At 41.6% G+C, this 15,600-nt stretch overlaps 1 protein-coding gene across 1 annotated transcript; it reads right to left on the reverse strand.

The window, feature by feature from the left end:
• Positions 1-2,632: 2,632 nt before the first annotated feature.
• On the reverse strand, positions 2,633-8,726 carry ccn1l2 (cellular communication network factor 1, like 2; the record flags this gene model as incomplete). Its single annotated transcript, XM_083886837.1, has 5 exons — positions 8,527-8,726; positions 6,600-6,816; positions 5,642-5,983; positions 4,129-4,331; positions 2,633-2,932 (listed from the first exon to the last, which is right to left on the reverse strand). Exons 1-5 carry the CDS (start codon positions 8,596-8,598, stop codon positions 2,633-2,635), a joined length of 1,134 nt encoding a protein of 377 aa, XP_083742963.1. The 5' UTR covers positions 8,599-8,726.
• Positions 8,727-15,600: the final 6,874 nt, after the last annotated feature.

Consider the following 15,600-nt stretch of genomic DNA (forward strand, 5'->3'; position numbering starts at 1 on the left):
TGCAAACAAGGTTTGTTTGATCTATATTGAAAGTTTTGAGGTGACTCGCAGACAGTGATTTATGCACTGACGCAAGTTAGACGAGTCTTGAAACAGAAACCCTTAGTATGTACAGACCTACTGTATGTTATTTGGATGAAGGTTAGAGTTAGGGTTAGGCTGGTCCAAATTTTTACAAAAAAAATTCATACATTAGGATGTCATCCAAAATTTAAAAGAAAAATCGTCCATAATTTCAAGAAAATATTTTTCTCAAAAATGTATTTTTTTCTATTTTTTCAAATTATTTTAAGCAATTTATTTTGTTCTAATTTTTTTTAATGATTTTTTTTTTTGATTTTTAAAAAAATACATTTTGTTCAATTTTTTTTTTTCAAATGTAGTCAGTATGTATGTATTAAAAACGTCATACTTTACTATGTCTAAAAATTCTAATTATCAAAAAGAAAAAAAACTTTTATTCAAAAATTCTTTTTTTCTTCAAACTTTGTCCATGATTTTTTTTTTTTTTTAAGAAAAAAAAAAGGTCCAAAAATGTTTATTATTATTGTTTTTTTGTTTTCTTTTTTTCAAAAAATATATAAAAAGTCATACTTTAGTATGTCGTCCACATTTTGGCAAAAAATTCATAGATTGCTGTTTGGTGTCGCCCGGTGGCATTGCTGAAAGTGAGAAGACTGCAAACAGGTCGGAGTTTGACTGAAAATACAAATAATCTTCCACAGAAAATTTCAGAAGTGAATTCTGCAGCTCAAAACCGGCGGGATTAACTAACTTTATCTCCGCCCACCTGCGTTCCATTTGTAGTTGGGACTCGAAATTTCCAACTCGGAAACTCTGAGCAACCACAGATAGCCGTTAGCCAACCACCTTTATTCTCGTAAATTTATATCAATATATCATATTTTGAACATTTCTGACAAATTTTTTTTTTTTTTTTTTTTTTTTAAATAAATAATGTTTGGGCGAATTCTAAAATACATTAATGTTTGAAATAAATATATCAATATCAATATGACCCTAATAGTAGTGCAGATCAATTGTGTTTTTATTCCATATATTTACAGGAGTTTTCAGTCATCAAGTATAGTAGATAATGTGTTAAATACAGAGTAACATTTCACCTCTTCAAATAAAAAAATGAAATTTAAAAAAATTAGATGAACAATTTGTGGGAAACTCACACGCCCATACACACCACAATTCACAAATTAGCTTTCAACTTATTACCAGATCCTCAGAAATTAGGTTCTGCCTCCTTAGGACCAGGTTTTGGTCTTCATGAGGATGACTTGTCCAACTGCACATGCGCGCACATACAAACACACATGAAGTAAAATCACACCCCGAAAAATGAGGTGATCCTAGAATTTACCACTCCACAGCTCAGAGTGAAGTCTACATACAACAGGTTCTTTAATCTCCCTCTATATATATTATATTATATGGTCTCCTTCTCAGACACATGTACACACATTAACATAGAAAATAATGACACAATGAACAAGCAGTTGTTATAGTCTTCAGTCATCCAGACCTTTCTCACTATTTCAGAACATAAAGATGCCGGGAGAAGAATCTTTCACTTTTTCTGGTCTGAACCACCTCATTCTATATCAGGGGTTCTCAAAGTTTTGATACCTGCCAATTTAGGAACCCAACATTGACTGAGGGCCGCCAAAGGAAAAAAAACCCAGAAAGAAATCCCATTTGTAATAATTTTAATGACCAGATTGCTATAACGCTTTTTATAATTTACTGGGTAATTACCCAATATTTTGACCATTGTTCTTACCGTCTAATTACAGGTTAATACCAAGTAACACATTTCTGTTACTGGGTAAATAGCTAGTAATTGGGGGCTGTAGCTACCTGCTTATTACCAGCTTATAACCCAATAATACACTAAAATTCACCATATAGAAACCAGGTAAATACCCAGTATTTTTGTTTCCACTTATTGGTCTGTATCCAGTAATGTCCAATAAACATTAAACAAGCTTAGTATTGCCTAGATTAAAACTATCAACTGTAAATCATTTCGGGCCGCCAGAAATGTTTCTGCGGGCCGCCATTTGCAAACGCGCCGCACTTTGAGAACCAATGTTCTATATGATGCAGGGTCACATGTCCACATATGGTGATTAGACAAAGCTACTCATAAAAAACAGTAAACACTGGCAACATGCTGTGTGTTTTCCTCAGTGCTGCCGTGGTAATAGAAAGGCAACACACCTTTAGATTTGCCAATGTTTCAGTATGCAGAGAGCTTAAGTGTAAGAGTAAAGCCAATTTCACTCTTCATGACAATCATGAAGGGTCACTGTGCATCACACACCACACACAACAAGCTCATTGTGATCAGGTGTCTATACAATCTTGCTCTTGCTCCTCTGAATTTAGATCTTTAATGAAATATGTCTTCTTCTCCGTCTTCTTCTTCTTCCTCCCCCCTCCTCCCTCTGATGAACTGCTGTTTGGATTTCAGCTGCCATCAGTCATCGCTGAGTCAGTTCAAATATGTCAAGCATGCTAGAAATGAGATTGACTGATAGATTCTGTCATGCAATGGCATGAATGGAACATTCACACAAAGGGGAAGTTGCCAAAGCCTGGCGATGACGATGCAGCCTCAGGGTCTGAAGACGTGGATGTCATTGTGGAGACTGACAGAAGGGCGCAGGGACCCCCTGTGTGTGTGGCAGTCTGTGGTGCAGCTGCAGCGCTGGATCCACATGACATTTCTGTAGAAGTCCTCTCCATCAGGGCAGTGGAAGCGGAGGCGCACGGTGCGGGAGAGTGAGGGTGTGCAGCAGCGGCCATCAGTACAAGTTCCACAGACGCGAGGCCGGTGACGCTGTGCTGTCGAGCATCCAGCAAAGGTGATACTTACTTCTTCCTGTAGGCGGATCATTCGCTGACACTTCTTTCCCTTTTGGATGAAAGGAACAGACGATTTGTCAATAAACCACTCAGAGCTCATTCATTGTCTAAAGTAAAGTTTTCCAAACAACTGAACTGATAAGGAACATGCAGTACTGTGCAAAAGTCCTGGGCACCACCAGCTTTACTGAGGTCTGTCAAACACAAACATTGGATTGGAACGATGAGATTGAAAGTCAAACTGTCAATGAGTTTATTGTGTATATCATATGTGTATTTCATGCTCAAGCATGTCTTGAATAAACCAAGTTTTACCAGTAACACTAATCAGGGTTCTACTTCAGGTTAAAGAGAGCCAGGGTTGTGCTATTGTTATTCAAGTGTAAAAGTCGGTCACATTAAACACTTTAACCTGTAGATGCTGTTTATTTGTTACTTAAGAACTGAATGATCTAATAATCATACCCTGTATGATCATGATTCCATTGCTAACACAACCAATCTAATGGTGGCCTGAGAATAAAATTAAGACTAAATTAGTTTTATTTGCACACACACACACACACCAATGAATGATAGTGAATTTGACCGCTGCATTGAATCCTTTTTACACACGATGAACACATACAAACTAGGTTCCCTTTCACTTGGCCATGGGCTGATTTTTGCACAGTACTGCATTTTCTAAAGCAAAATGACATGCGTGCAAATGTGTGCTTATCAAAGTGATCGTCTTTAAACTGCTTGCGGCGTTCTTGACTGAAATGGGGAAATGACTGTGACAAAAATGTCGTGGTTATGAAGGTGGTTGTTGTGTTTGGACACAGTGAGAATTGTGGTTAGGTTCAGACACAAAAACTATGATAAAGTATGGCGTTATTTTTGTAGTCCATTGTTGAATCTTGACTAGTAATCAACAGGTATCCAGTATCTTTTCAGCTGTCAACCGATTATCTGTTGACATGATACTGAAAACTTCTTGGTTACTGATAAAGGGAAGCAACAATGGACTATCCAAATAAAGTGTTACCAAAATCATATTCATTAAGGGCTCCCTCTCCACAAAAACAGTCAAAAATCATATGTCCCAACACTGGCTCTTTAGCTGCTTACTAACTTGTCGGATGTTACTTGGAGGGACGTTTGTTATTGTGATTGGTAACACTGTTGTACGTCTCCACTGTCGTACGTCATTGAGATACAGGGTTTGTAATGTAACACCTGTAAATGGATATAATTTGGTACCTTGGTAGGCACAGGAAACTGTTGCTCACAATGATGGATCTGGCACAGTCTTGTTTCTCTGACCAGTCGACAGTCTGAGTTATTATTGGTCACCCGGCTCGATACGCCCATGCCACATGTGGTGGAACACTCGGTCCACTCAGTGGTTTGTGGAAAACACACGGGTTTGTGTGGTCCCTCAGACACGGGGAAGGACACCGTCTCTGTGGGACAAAACCATGCGTTACATATACACATTTCATTTTAAAGGAAAGTAATCCATGAATTCATCAGCTACTTTTCTAAATGTCACAGAATATATTCGATCAAGGATACATCGATGTGTAGTTGAGTGTTCCTGAGCTTCATATTTCAACAACTACAGCACATAGTTATGATGAAAATGCACACTTGTGCCAAAGAAAAATATCAAACCCTGGTGTAATGTTTGCAGTTTTTCTGTTGACTTTCATTCTCCCCTGAGGTTTAAAGGTGCATTATGTAATAAATCTAAAGCAACTGGCCATAAAATCCTCCTAATATGTCACAGAGACTCAGGAATAATGTTCATATAACAAACTGAACTCACCAACAACAACAGTACAGACAAAATATTTGCATCAAAAAAATCTTTTGCAGACTGCAAATGATTCAGTCAGTAGAGTCTCAGCTGCCGAGCAACCACGGGTTGCCAGTTACGTCAGAAAACGATACCTAAAATACCTCTGTATTTTGAATTTGAATGTAGTAACCGTTTTTGGCCACATTCTTACATATGGCACCTTTAACCATTTCGATCGCTTTCAAGAGGAGTTGAATCAAGCTGTACCTGCGCATGTGTAACCCTCAGAACAGGGCCACACTGGATAAATGTACACTATGGTCTCCTCCTGTCATCCTGAGACTAAATCTAGTGTTTTCATAATGTATTTACTCATTGACCATGCAACCATTGAATGTATTTAAAATGTTAAAAATTAGACTATTAAGAGCAGAGCTTTTTGAGCGTTTGAGACACTGCTCCAGTTATGGTAACTGTTAGGTTGATGCTAAGTTCCCAGACAAAGGCTACTCTTGCCTGATGAGTCCTGTCCTGTCCAAACTTCTTCCACAGCCGCAGAGGCCATTCAACATTTCAGTATTTTGAAATGGTTTCATACCTTTCCTCTGATCTTGGGCTTTACGAGGTGCCGTTGGTGAAGTGGCTCAAGCTGAAAATAACGTCAACATTTTTGCCACATTAAGCTTCAAACTATGTTTGAAAAAAGTAACTTTTTCCACATTTAGACCAATATTTATTAGTTATTTTCAGCTCGAGCCACTTTACAGGAGCTTTAATATTTGAATGTCTTCACTTATTGTATCACTATACATTATGAGAATCATTTACATTTATTTATGAAGTCTGGTGTGATTTAATGAGCCTTCAGTGGTTTTGATGTCATGTCCTGTCCTGGACATCAACATGAAAAGCATCTTCCAGACCATATTGACTGTCAGTGGTGATCAACAGGAAGCGCACCACCATGTTTACCTCTGGTGAGGCCTGGGTGTCGAGGCTTGGTCTGCAGCAGCGCACTGATGTGGTTGGGAAGCTGCTGGCTGTCGTGTTGGGAGGTTCGTGTCGACTCGTGTGGCTCCTCACTGATGTGGTTGTCATCTTCACACACCCACTCCTCACAGCAGCCGCCCTCAGGTCGGCTCAGCCGGGGCCACAAGCAGTGTCGGGCAGGCAGGGGGATGTGTTGAGGACACAGGGGCGTGCAGCCCACCACTCCATCCATGCACGTGCACTGGTGCTGGCAACTGGGCTGAAAGTCCTCGCCATGCTGGAACACCTGGCCACTGAAATCACAGGGCAAACCCTGGGTCTCAGCTGTCAACACACACAGACAGGAAACAGATATGTGAAGCATGACCTTTGAAAATCACAATAATATTATTGTCTGCACAATCAAACCGAGGGAACTGTGTCATTTAGAAAAGATGATGAATTCTTTTGAACACCAACAATTTAGTGACATCTAGGGGTGAAGTTGCACATTGCAGCAAACTGAATAACATGGTGGCACAACATGCTGCACTACATGACCCACTGTGGCGTCATATTAAGGAAAAAAAAAAAAGAAATGACCTTCATATGACACTAAATTCAGGGAATTGTAATATTTCAAGTACTGGATTAAATTTCTGTTGATAGAGGCATAAAAATTATTTACATATACATTTTATATCAAGTCACCACCTGAGAAAATAATGAGCTCTCAAAGTAACACCATAATTATAAGTACAGTGGTATAAACCGATAGATGGTTTGCTCTCTCAAGTTTAAAGGAATAAAAAACAGTATTGTACTGATATTGTTGATATTGTTATCAGTAGATACTCAAGGTTGTGATATTAGTATCTGTATCAGACAAGAAGTGCTATTGATCATACTTTAAATGATACAACTCAAAGCTGTTTTGTGAGTTAATATTAACCTCCCTCACCTCGACAGAGTCCTCTCTCAGGATCTCCTCCGACCCCCAGGTGGCAGTGTAGGCCCTTGATGTGGTCACAGGGCTCAGTGGCACCACAGTCCTCGTTGAACTGTCGAGCACAAACTCTGCAGCAGCCGCACTCATCTGTCACCCAGCTGACACCCAGTGGGCACAGTGGAGGCGGGGGGCCACAGGAGCACACGGCTGGGCACTTCCCTTCTGCAGACTGGGTCAGGGTCAGAGGTCAAGTCAAGGTTTGAGCTATCAGTTCATGGCGGCTCATCCAATATGTGCCCAAATGATAAAAGAATGTGAAGCTTTACACAGAAATATTCAATGAATAGAACAGAACAGAATCTCATTGACCACCACCTTCACTTTCTTCAGTGATTCTCTGATGAATTAGAGAACTTCATGGTTCATACATCGTAACTCACGCAAATCTAGTGACTAGCATAAAAGCCAATAATAGAATTTAAAGCAATAGTTCAGGCTTTTTGAATTGTAGCTGTATAACATAATGAGTAAGCGTGAGTGAGAGTACCAGTGTGAGTCAAGGAGGCTCAGTCACTGAAATATTGCTGCCAGAGGAGACACAATAAATGAACAGGTTTGTTTGTTCTGTACCACTTGATTTAAGTCTGTTTTGCTTTGTAATTTAAAGGTGCATTATGTAATAGATCTAAAGCAACTGACCATAAAATCCTCTTGATATGTCACAGAGACTCATGAATAATATTTATATAATAAACTGAACTCACCAACAACAACAGTACAGCGTTATGTTTATGTTTTGAAATCATGTTTTGGCATGTGGCGCCACCTACCGCCGTCTACCAATCATTGCAGTCAGTAGAGTTGCCAGTTACATCTGAGCGTCAATGGCGGAGAAAACGAAACCTAAAAGACCACGGTATTTTGAATTTGAGTGTAGTAACCGTTTTTGGCCACATTCTTACATATGGCGCCTTTAAAACAGAACAGATCAGATCCATTGCTGCCTTCATCAGGAAATTCAAATGTGTTACTTTAAGATTTAGGGTTAGGATTAGGGTGGCGACTGCTCTAAGACAGCAAGGGCAGCTCAGCTTTCCCTCAGAAATGTCTTTACATTTCAATGCTAAACATGCGCTAGAACGCGATTAGAACGTGTCACTATTTGTTTGTTCGTCTTCTGTGATTTTCATAACCAGCACAGCACAGAGTTTTTTCTCAGTGTGGTTCAGTGCAACTCGACGGTGATTGGACAAAGGCAGCAAAACATCACTTCCGCGGAAGCTCAGCTTCTCTCGAAGTCAATGGAGCAGTGAGCGGGCACAGATGCTGAGCTTCTGCATGATGATTGGAGGAACTGTCTGAAAGGTGGAACCAGTTATGAAACATACAAGAGAGAGCCTTTTCTGCCTTAGTCCTGTGTGGACTCTGTGAGGGAAGTGTGTCGACAAATAGCTGCTCGTGTATATACATCTGTGGTGTTAATATAGCCCATTTTTGTTTGATCATATACAGTACATGTAAATAAATTACACCATTATAGCATTTCCTCATTCTAGTTGTTCGTTGAAGAAGTTATGTATAAATAACTGGGCCTGGTTTTCTGTTTGGACTAAGTTGGTGCAGGAGAGTCCTAAGTTTAGCTAAAAGTAAAAGGCTGTGTTACAGTGAGCAGTGAGACATGTTCTTAATTTATCATATACTTAAACAGATTTTCTCAGGCTGATATAATGTTGATGTAGTGGTGGTGGCTAAAAGTAGCTTATGGTTACAGTACAGAAAGCTGTGAAACTACAGTGGGTCAGAGGCTGCTTCTAGTTCCTTGTATAAGCACATCTCAAAAAAACCTGAACTATCACATTGACAGGTGCACCTCTCTCAGCTCAGGCAGCTTCCTGTTGCCTCTGGTCACAGGTCACAGGTCACAGGTCACACAACTCACCATCACCACAGCACTGCCGAGCACAAACAGGGTGGAGATGATCTGCTGCTGCGCAGTCACAGGAATGAGCATCCTGATCACAGCAGAGCAACAAAGAAGAAGGAAAAACTTCCAAATTAATTTTTAAAAAAGTCAGAGGCTGATGATCACATCAAATGTCTGGCATCCATCAAAGAAATTAAGCTCCAGGAGGAAAATGTATCCACCATTGAAATCCATGTGCTGACTGTTTGCTCATCAGCAGTGTTTTAGTGTGAGCAGCACAGCTCAGGTCTCTCTGTGTGTCTCTGTGTGTGTGTGTGTGTGTGTGTGTGTGTGTGTGTACTTATAGACACACAGGCCACCGCCCACTCTGTCACATCACTGACTCTCATCCAGGGGGGAGGAGGTGGCAGGTATACGGCTGTGAAACACTCACACACTGTGGACTTTTGTGGACTTTTGGGACTTCAAGGAATCAAAATATGTGTCATTATTTCATATTTCCAGGCGACATAGCAGTGATTCAAAGAATATTCCACTTTGATCTTCACGGGGTAGTGAATGTTTTTAAGTGTGGTTCAGTGAGTTACTGACAGAGTCAACTCTGACTCAAACATTCAAATTAAATTAAAAGTCCTCCGTGATCTGCTACTAAAATCTGGCTCGGATGCATCATCAGATCTGGCTTCCCCATCCATGAATTCTGAGTTTTCTGGTATTAAAGCTCCCATAGAGTGATCCTGTTGCACATACTCACATATATTATGTGTGAGTTATGGAGGTCTACTTACATATATTAACTTGTTTTTATGGTCAAAAACCTCCTAGTCTCTGTAAATGAGCCAATAGAAATCTCTCCTTACTGACGCTCTCCTCAGCCGCGGTGTTTTAGACTGAACTCTCACACCCAGAAGACAGAGTGTGTTGTGATTGGCCAGCCAGCGTAGAGCCTTCCCAATTGTCTTGTGATTGGCCAATAACCGGAAGTGACATCATTAGCACACCAGCTCTCAGAAGCGCAGCTCCCCCCTCTGGAACGGTGGATGCACTGCTACTCATTATCAAAACATTGTTTTAACAATGTTTAAAAATAGCTTCATCACGAAAAAAAAAACGAAAAAACAGCGTTAATTGGAACTTCCGGTCTAGGTCCGCTTTAAATTCCACATGAGCACGTTTTACAGTAAACCTCTAAAAAATTTTCCAACTGGACATGAGTATGCATTTGAGATGGATTGGGAGCATTCAGACCTGAATTTAGGGTTGCCCACATTTGACCAGATCACTGAAGACAGATGTTAATAAACCTCTCCGGCTCAAAATGAGTGCTTTTATATCAGTGATTTTATATCATCAGCACACAGCAGTTTGTGATCCACTGCCACCTCCTTTACTAAGTTCCAAATGTCACATTGTGTGTAGCAAAAGAAAGACATTTTCTTTGCAAACATATTGTGTAATAAAAAATGCAAACATATTACCTCTGGTGAGGCCTGGGTGTCAGTACCTCATGCCGTCACATAAAAAAACTGTACTATCCCTTTAATGGTAACAGTAACCCTGTGGCACATACCTCAAGGTTTAACACAAGTCTGGTCAGAGTGTATATAACAGGCATCTGCAAGAAAAAAGCTGTGGAGGACAAGTGTAATGGAAAACCTGACACGGGAATCCCACTCCATATAAAAGGGGAAGTGGTAATGTGGAGAAAATCAACAACTCTGTGTGCTCAGGACATTCTGTGTTCCCTCCATCGCTTTCCTCATGGGCCACATTCCAGGAAATACAGACCAATCTTCAGGTTCCCATGATTGGTGTGTGAAAAACTCTGCATTCCCATTGTCATCCTCGGGGGCTTTGTTGGAGAGCAGGAAAGTCCTCACATTAAGTGTTGGCCCACAGTGTCATGGAACACGGGAAAACACAGCTGCTGAAGGTTTCCCTTGAAATGAAGGTTACAGGGTAACCTTAGTGCCACGCCACAGCCTGGCCCTGACCCTGTAAACTTCATCACACTTGAATCATATTCAAGAGAATAATATTCAAGTGTATGTCGCTGGAGTTTGTGAGATGGAGCATGAGGGTAACAGCAGTGGGGAGGAGGGCAAGATTCTGGAATACTGAGTTGCACAGTTATCTAATCTGGGTGTTGTTTACATTTCCATTTTAAAAAAGCAACATGTTCCCAGGTTCACTTGAATGTGCACTGCTAAATTCATAAATGCAACACTTCAACTTAAATGCCCTTTTAAGTCACCAATACAGCTCACTTTTGCTGTGAATATCTGATATTTATAGGTTACCTGATTGGTTAGCATGACTATTATACATCTATAGCATTCATCCTTACCAGGTCTTTATAAGGGGGTCGTACCTATGTTCCTCGGGTCCTATGTTCCCTGATCAGGGAGCATCAGACCTTTTTTTAAAAAAAGGGTCCTATGTTCCCCACTTTGTGGAAGCCTGGGTGTGGAGCTCCAGGGTAAAGGGTTAGGGTTAGGTTAGGTTAGGGTAGGGTAGGGTTAGGGTTAGGGTTAGGGTAAGGGTTGGGGTTGGGGTTGGGGTTGGGGTCGGGTTGGGGTTAGGGTAAGGGGTAGGGTCCTATGTTCACCGGCTCCTTTTGGGTGAACAGCGGGGAACATAGAACCCTTTGGGTGAACTGCGGGGAACATAGGACCCTTTTTTAGAGAAAGCGTCCTATGTTCCCCGGTCACATACAAAGCGGGGAACATAGGACCCGGGGAACATAGATACGGTCCCCTTTTATAAGTCACATAATGTTGAACACATTGTGTGTAACTATGGGTTTCACAGTTCACTTCAACAAAACATGAAATAAGAGTGTGTGATGTTATGTCACATAAACCTGATATGAGCTATGTTTACATTCATCCAAAAAGGTTTGTTCTGATTACAATTTACAATTCAGACTTAAATGATCTGATTCCGGTGTGCGTACACATGCAGTATCAGTCAGAATGGACTATTCTGAATCTTCACGTTGGCTTCACACATGCCTGCTCGTCCTCTTGTTGTCCACGTCTTATTTTCCTCTTCTTTCACGTCCGTGACTTTAGCATGGATCAGGCACCTGAGGGCGCCAAACCAGGAAGTGACCATGGGATCAACACTGTCCTGGATGATGATCGGCATGTACCAGCCTTCTTGTTCAGAATGACATTTGTTTCCAAATGGACTGAATTAGATCAGAGTTTTCAGACTGGCATGGCAGGCTTTTATTCTGATGACTTGTGTCCATGTAAACATAGCTAATGTCCTCATAAGTAGCATTACAATTTTGGTTTGAACAAAATATATCTATGACTTCTAGGGATTTGTCATTATTATGTCCTGTAAATGAGAGAATGTGTCCGTGTGTGAGATGGAACATGAGGGGAAGAGCACCTTTTTTGGCCGGTGGTGGGGAGGAGACGAGGGCCACAGTCTGGATTCGTAGCATTCCTGGCCTACAAAGGCAGGATGTGTGTATTGGCCATGCTGCGTCACACACTGATGGAGGAGTGTGTGTGTGTGTGTGTGTGATGCCCGTTCTGCAGCGTCCTGCATGGCCATGTGCCAGCCATTGTTTGTCAGCCAGGCAAACGTTTCCAAATACATGGAGGTCAAGAGTCATCACACTGTTGTTGTCTGAGAGGGAAACCTCTGGTTGTGAATTTCACCTTTATTGATTTGCTCTGGGTCCTCCCTCGACATATATATCAACATATTTATGAGGACATTCACAGCAGCTTGTACCAATGGCGGCACAGTTGCATGCTTTCAATATTAGCTTCACACTCATCACAGCAATTCTCACGTTAAACAGGAAGTGTGTGTGCAGCGTGCAGGAAGTAAAACGCCTGGGTCCAACACTGAGATATGGGTAGACACAACAGGAAGTCAGACAAGACCCACAGCACTGAGTGTATTATATTCTGTGTAAAAGTACGGGAGCAAACATAGGCTTTTCACACTCCACAGGGCCTATAACCTCATGATTAGGGTTAGGGTTTCTGCAACATTCCTCATACCAGTGTCCTTAAACGCCTTCTGCTCCACTGCAGCCATCACTCATGCCATTGTTTTGTGAAGGGCCTCCATGTGTTCATATATCGTGCACAGTGACGCTGAGGATTACATTTCATAGATAAGTGTGAGCAGATTATGTCATGAGCTGCGGTGCATGTGGTTCCCCGTGAGCAGCAGCAGGAATGTGCTGTTCTCAGGTATGAAGACTTTGTCCACCGTCCTCTGCACTCATGCGCTCGCTCCTCCTTTATCACACGGCAGCTCTGCGATAAAACTGATTTGTTCGTAACCAGAATCATTTACGCTGTCAGTTTTACCATTAGTTTCTCAAACCTGGAGAAATGGACTTGAAAATGAGCCGAAGCTGCAGCAAAAATTAACTTCACTGAGCACATACATACAAACATACCTGGCTAAAGATGGTGTCGTTGTCACATTCTCCTCCACATGAGGGTCACAGGTCATCGGTCCATCATAGGTCTATCATAAGGGCCACCACACAGAGACAGACAAACCATTCACTCACACTAAGACCTACAGGTGATTTACAATTAATTAATTAATTACAATTAATGACAAATTCCGAGGGCTTTAGAAAAAATTAAGACAGCTGGAAAAGCTTGGATGAGATTGACTGCATATATATGTTTGATAATCTTATCTAATCTTGATAATCTCTGCCACAATGCCACTGAAAGTCTTTCACTGATCTGCAAGAGGCAGTTCCACAAAATGTTTCCAATAAATGTGTTCGCTCAAATGTTGAGTATGTATGTTATATGTTGTATGTTGAATGTTGATGCAGCAGCTGTGGCTGCTCTGCAGCAGCAGCCAGCTCACAGGACCGTGGGGAAGCATGCACATTCCTCCACTGCATCTAATAGGAGTGATGGCATCACAGAGCGACAATCACTGACCGCACTGGCAATAACCTGACCACCGTGGCTCTGGCATGAGCAGGTGTGCAGCAGGGGAGGGTGAGGTCACCCATACACATGCGTACACTTTGGCTCTGACCTCTCAATCTGTACAGTTTTAATATCATCTCAGGGACTCCATCCATCCATCTTCTACCACTTTATCCTCCACATGAGGGTCACAGGGTGCTGGTGCCAATCTAAACTCACGATAGGGTGACAGGGAGAACATGCCAACTCCATGAAGAAAGGCGCTTGTTGTGAGTGGGTTGTGAACCCAGGCCTAAGTGTGCTAACCATTACACCGACCATGAGGGACTGTGCACACAAAACAGTTGAGGTTGCATAGTTTGCATTAACATAGTATTTATGAGGCAACATTAAAGGTCCCATATTATGCAAAATCAACTTTATAATCATTTAAATCCTTATATCTGGGACTCTGGAGGCCCTGTCAGTCGGCAAAGTGGGAAAAAAGATGACATGTATTTGTGGTCCTCCTCAGTCTAAGTATAAGTCTAAGATAAAACACACGATGTTGACTTCCGCACTCACTGGGACGTCACAATGCGCTAAATTCCTGGAATTGTTGTCTCGCGGAGCTCTGCTTTGTCTGTAAAACACGCGAGAGTGCTGGCGGGTGCAACGGTATTTAAAAACCGGAAGTCCGCAAAAAGTTCTATTCTTGGCTCCACAGTGCAGCACAGAGTCCTACACAAACTTCCAGCCTCAGAGGATTTATCTGTCCAGTGGATACATGTTATATATGCCAGCAATGTGCTGCTAGAGCCTGCAAATGATCACTTTTCCAAATGCTAACTGCTGTTAGCTCCCAGTAGCCTCTGTGGCTGATGTCATTTCCTGTCCCTTAAGTTTGTTTTACTTTTTTTTTAAGGTGGACCAAAAAAGATACTACGGAACAGAGCTTTCTGAACAGGGCTGTTTTGGCAGGGTGATTAAACTGCTGTGGTGCTTCATACTTATGGTATTTTGACCAAAGCATGTCACAGAAATGTTCAGTAGGACACCAGGGAACTAGGCTAACTTGGAGAAATAGGGTATAATATGAATCCTCTAATCTATTTTAATAAAATGATACATAAATAACCTGATATTAAGTGGCGGGTCACATGACATCAATGGGAGGGCTGCATGGGGCTCATTGTGAAAGAAGTTGAGAGCAATGCACTAAAGCTTTTCAACGTCCCTGTGTTTTAACTGGATATTACAGGCCTGTCATGTTCTACAGTGTTTACAGTCATTGTGGGAGAAACTAAGGTTATTTTACATTTGCACTGTTGTACCACTGCGAGTGGACATGGGTTCAGTACAGTAGAAGAAGGTGACAGAGGTCAGAGATGCTGCCATTCCACTCTGGTGAATCCGAGGAGTCTCAACGCACATTTTTGTACACAAGAATAAGCAAAGTGGTATTTCAAAGGGCCTTTAGTGTGGGAGCTGGACGTGCAGCCACTCTCGGACAGAGAGTGTCCTGTTAGTGGTCAGGAGCGAGGCAGCACCACGACACAGAGAGGTGCCTGTGATTCAGAGGGGAAAATGTTATCACAGTAAAGACGTCAACAGAAAACCTTCCACAGCTTCTGTACAGGGAAGTGGAACACAAACACATAAAGCTCACTGTACCTAAAAATGTCGACTAAAATGGAAATGAAGCCACCTTTGATCAGGCTCTATTGTATCAGTGAGGGAGACACAGGTCTGCTAACACTCAGCGTTTTTCCTCCACTCGCCGTTTCATGTGTTTTCTCAGCACCCTTATCCACCATGACAAACATTCACAGTGTTACTCGCATCCAAAATTAGGCAGCAGTGTTTGTGTTGATATTCAGCTGAACTGAGGTCATAGATTCAAAGGGCTCTTTGAAACCTGAAGTTTTGGCTGTGGACATTCTTGCGGCTATATCTGAAGCTACCCAAATTTTTGGTTTACTGAGAACCTTAATACCTATAAATACCATATTATTATTATTATACAGTCAATGTGTGGATATACACAGGCCAAAAGCACTGATTTTCTCTATGGACTTTGGTGCAGGAGAGTGAGCTGCATACACACATCTAAGAATTAAGCAGGCATAACATTGAATAGGTGTGCTTTGCAGTCATGCTTTTATCTGTTTCAGTA

The sequence above is a fragment of the Microchirus variegatus genome (genome assembly GCF_963457635.1).
Source record: "Microchirus variegatus genome assembly, chromosome: 3".
Classification (NCBI taxonomy): domain Eukaryota; kingdom Metazoa; phylum Chordata; class Actinopteri; order Pleuronectiformes; family Soleidae; genus Microchirus; species Microchirus variegatus.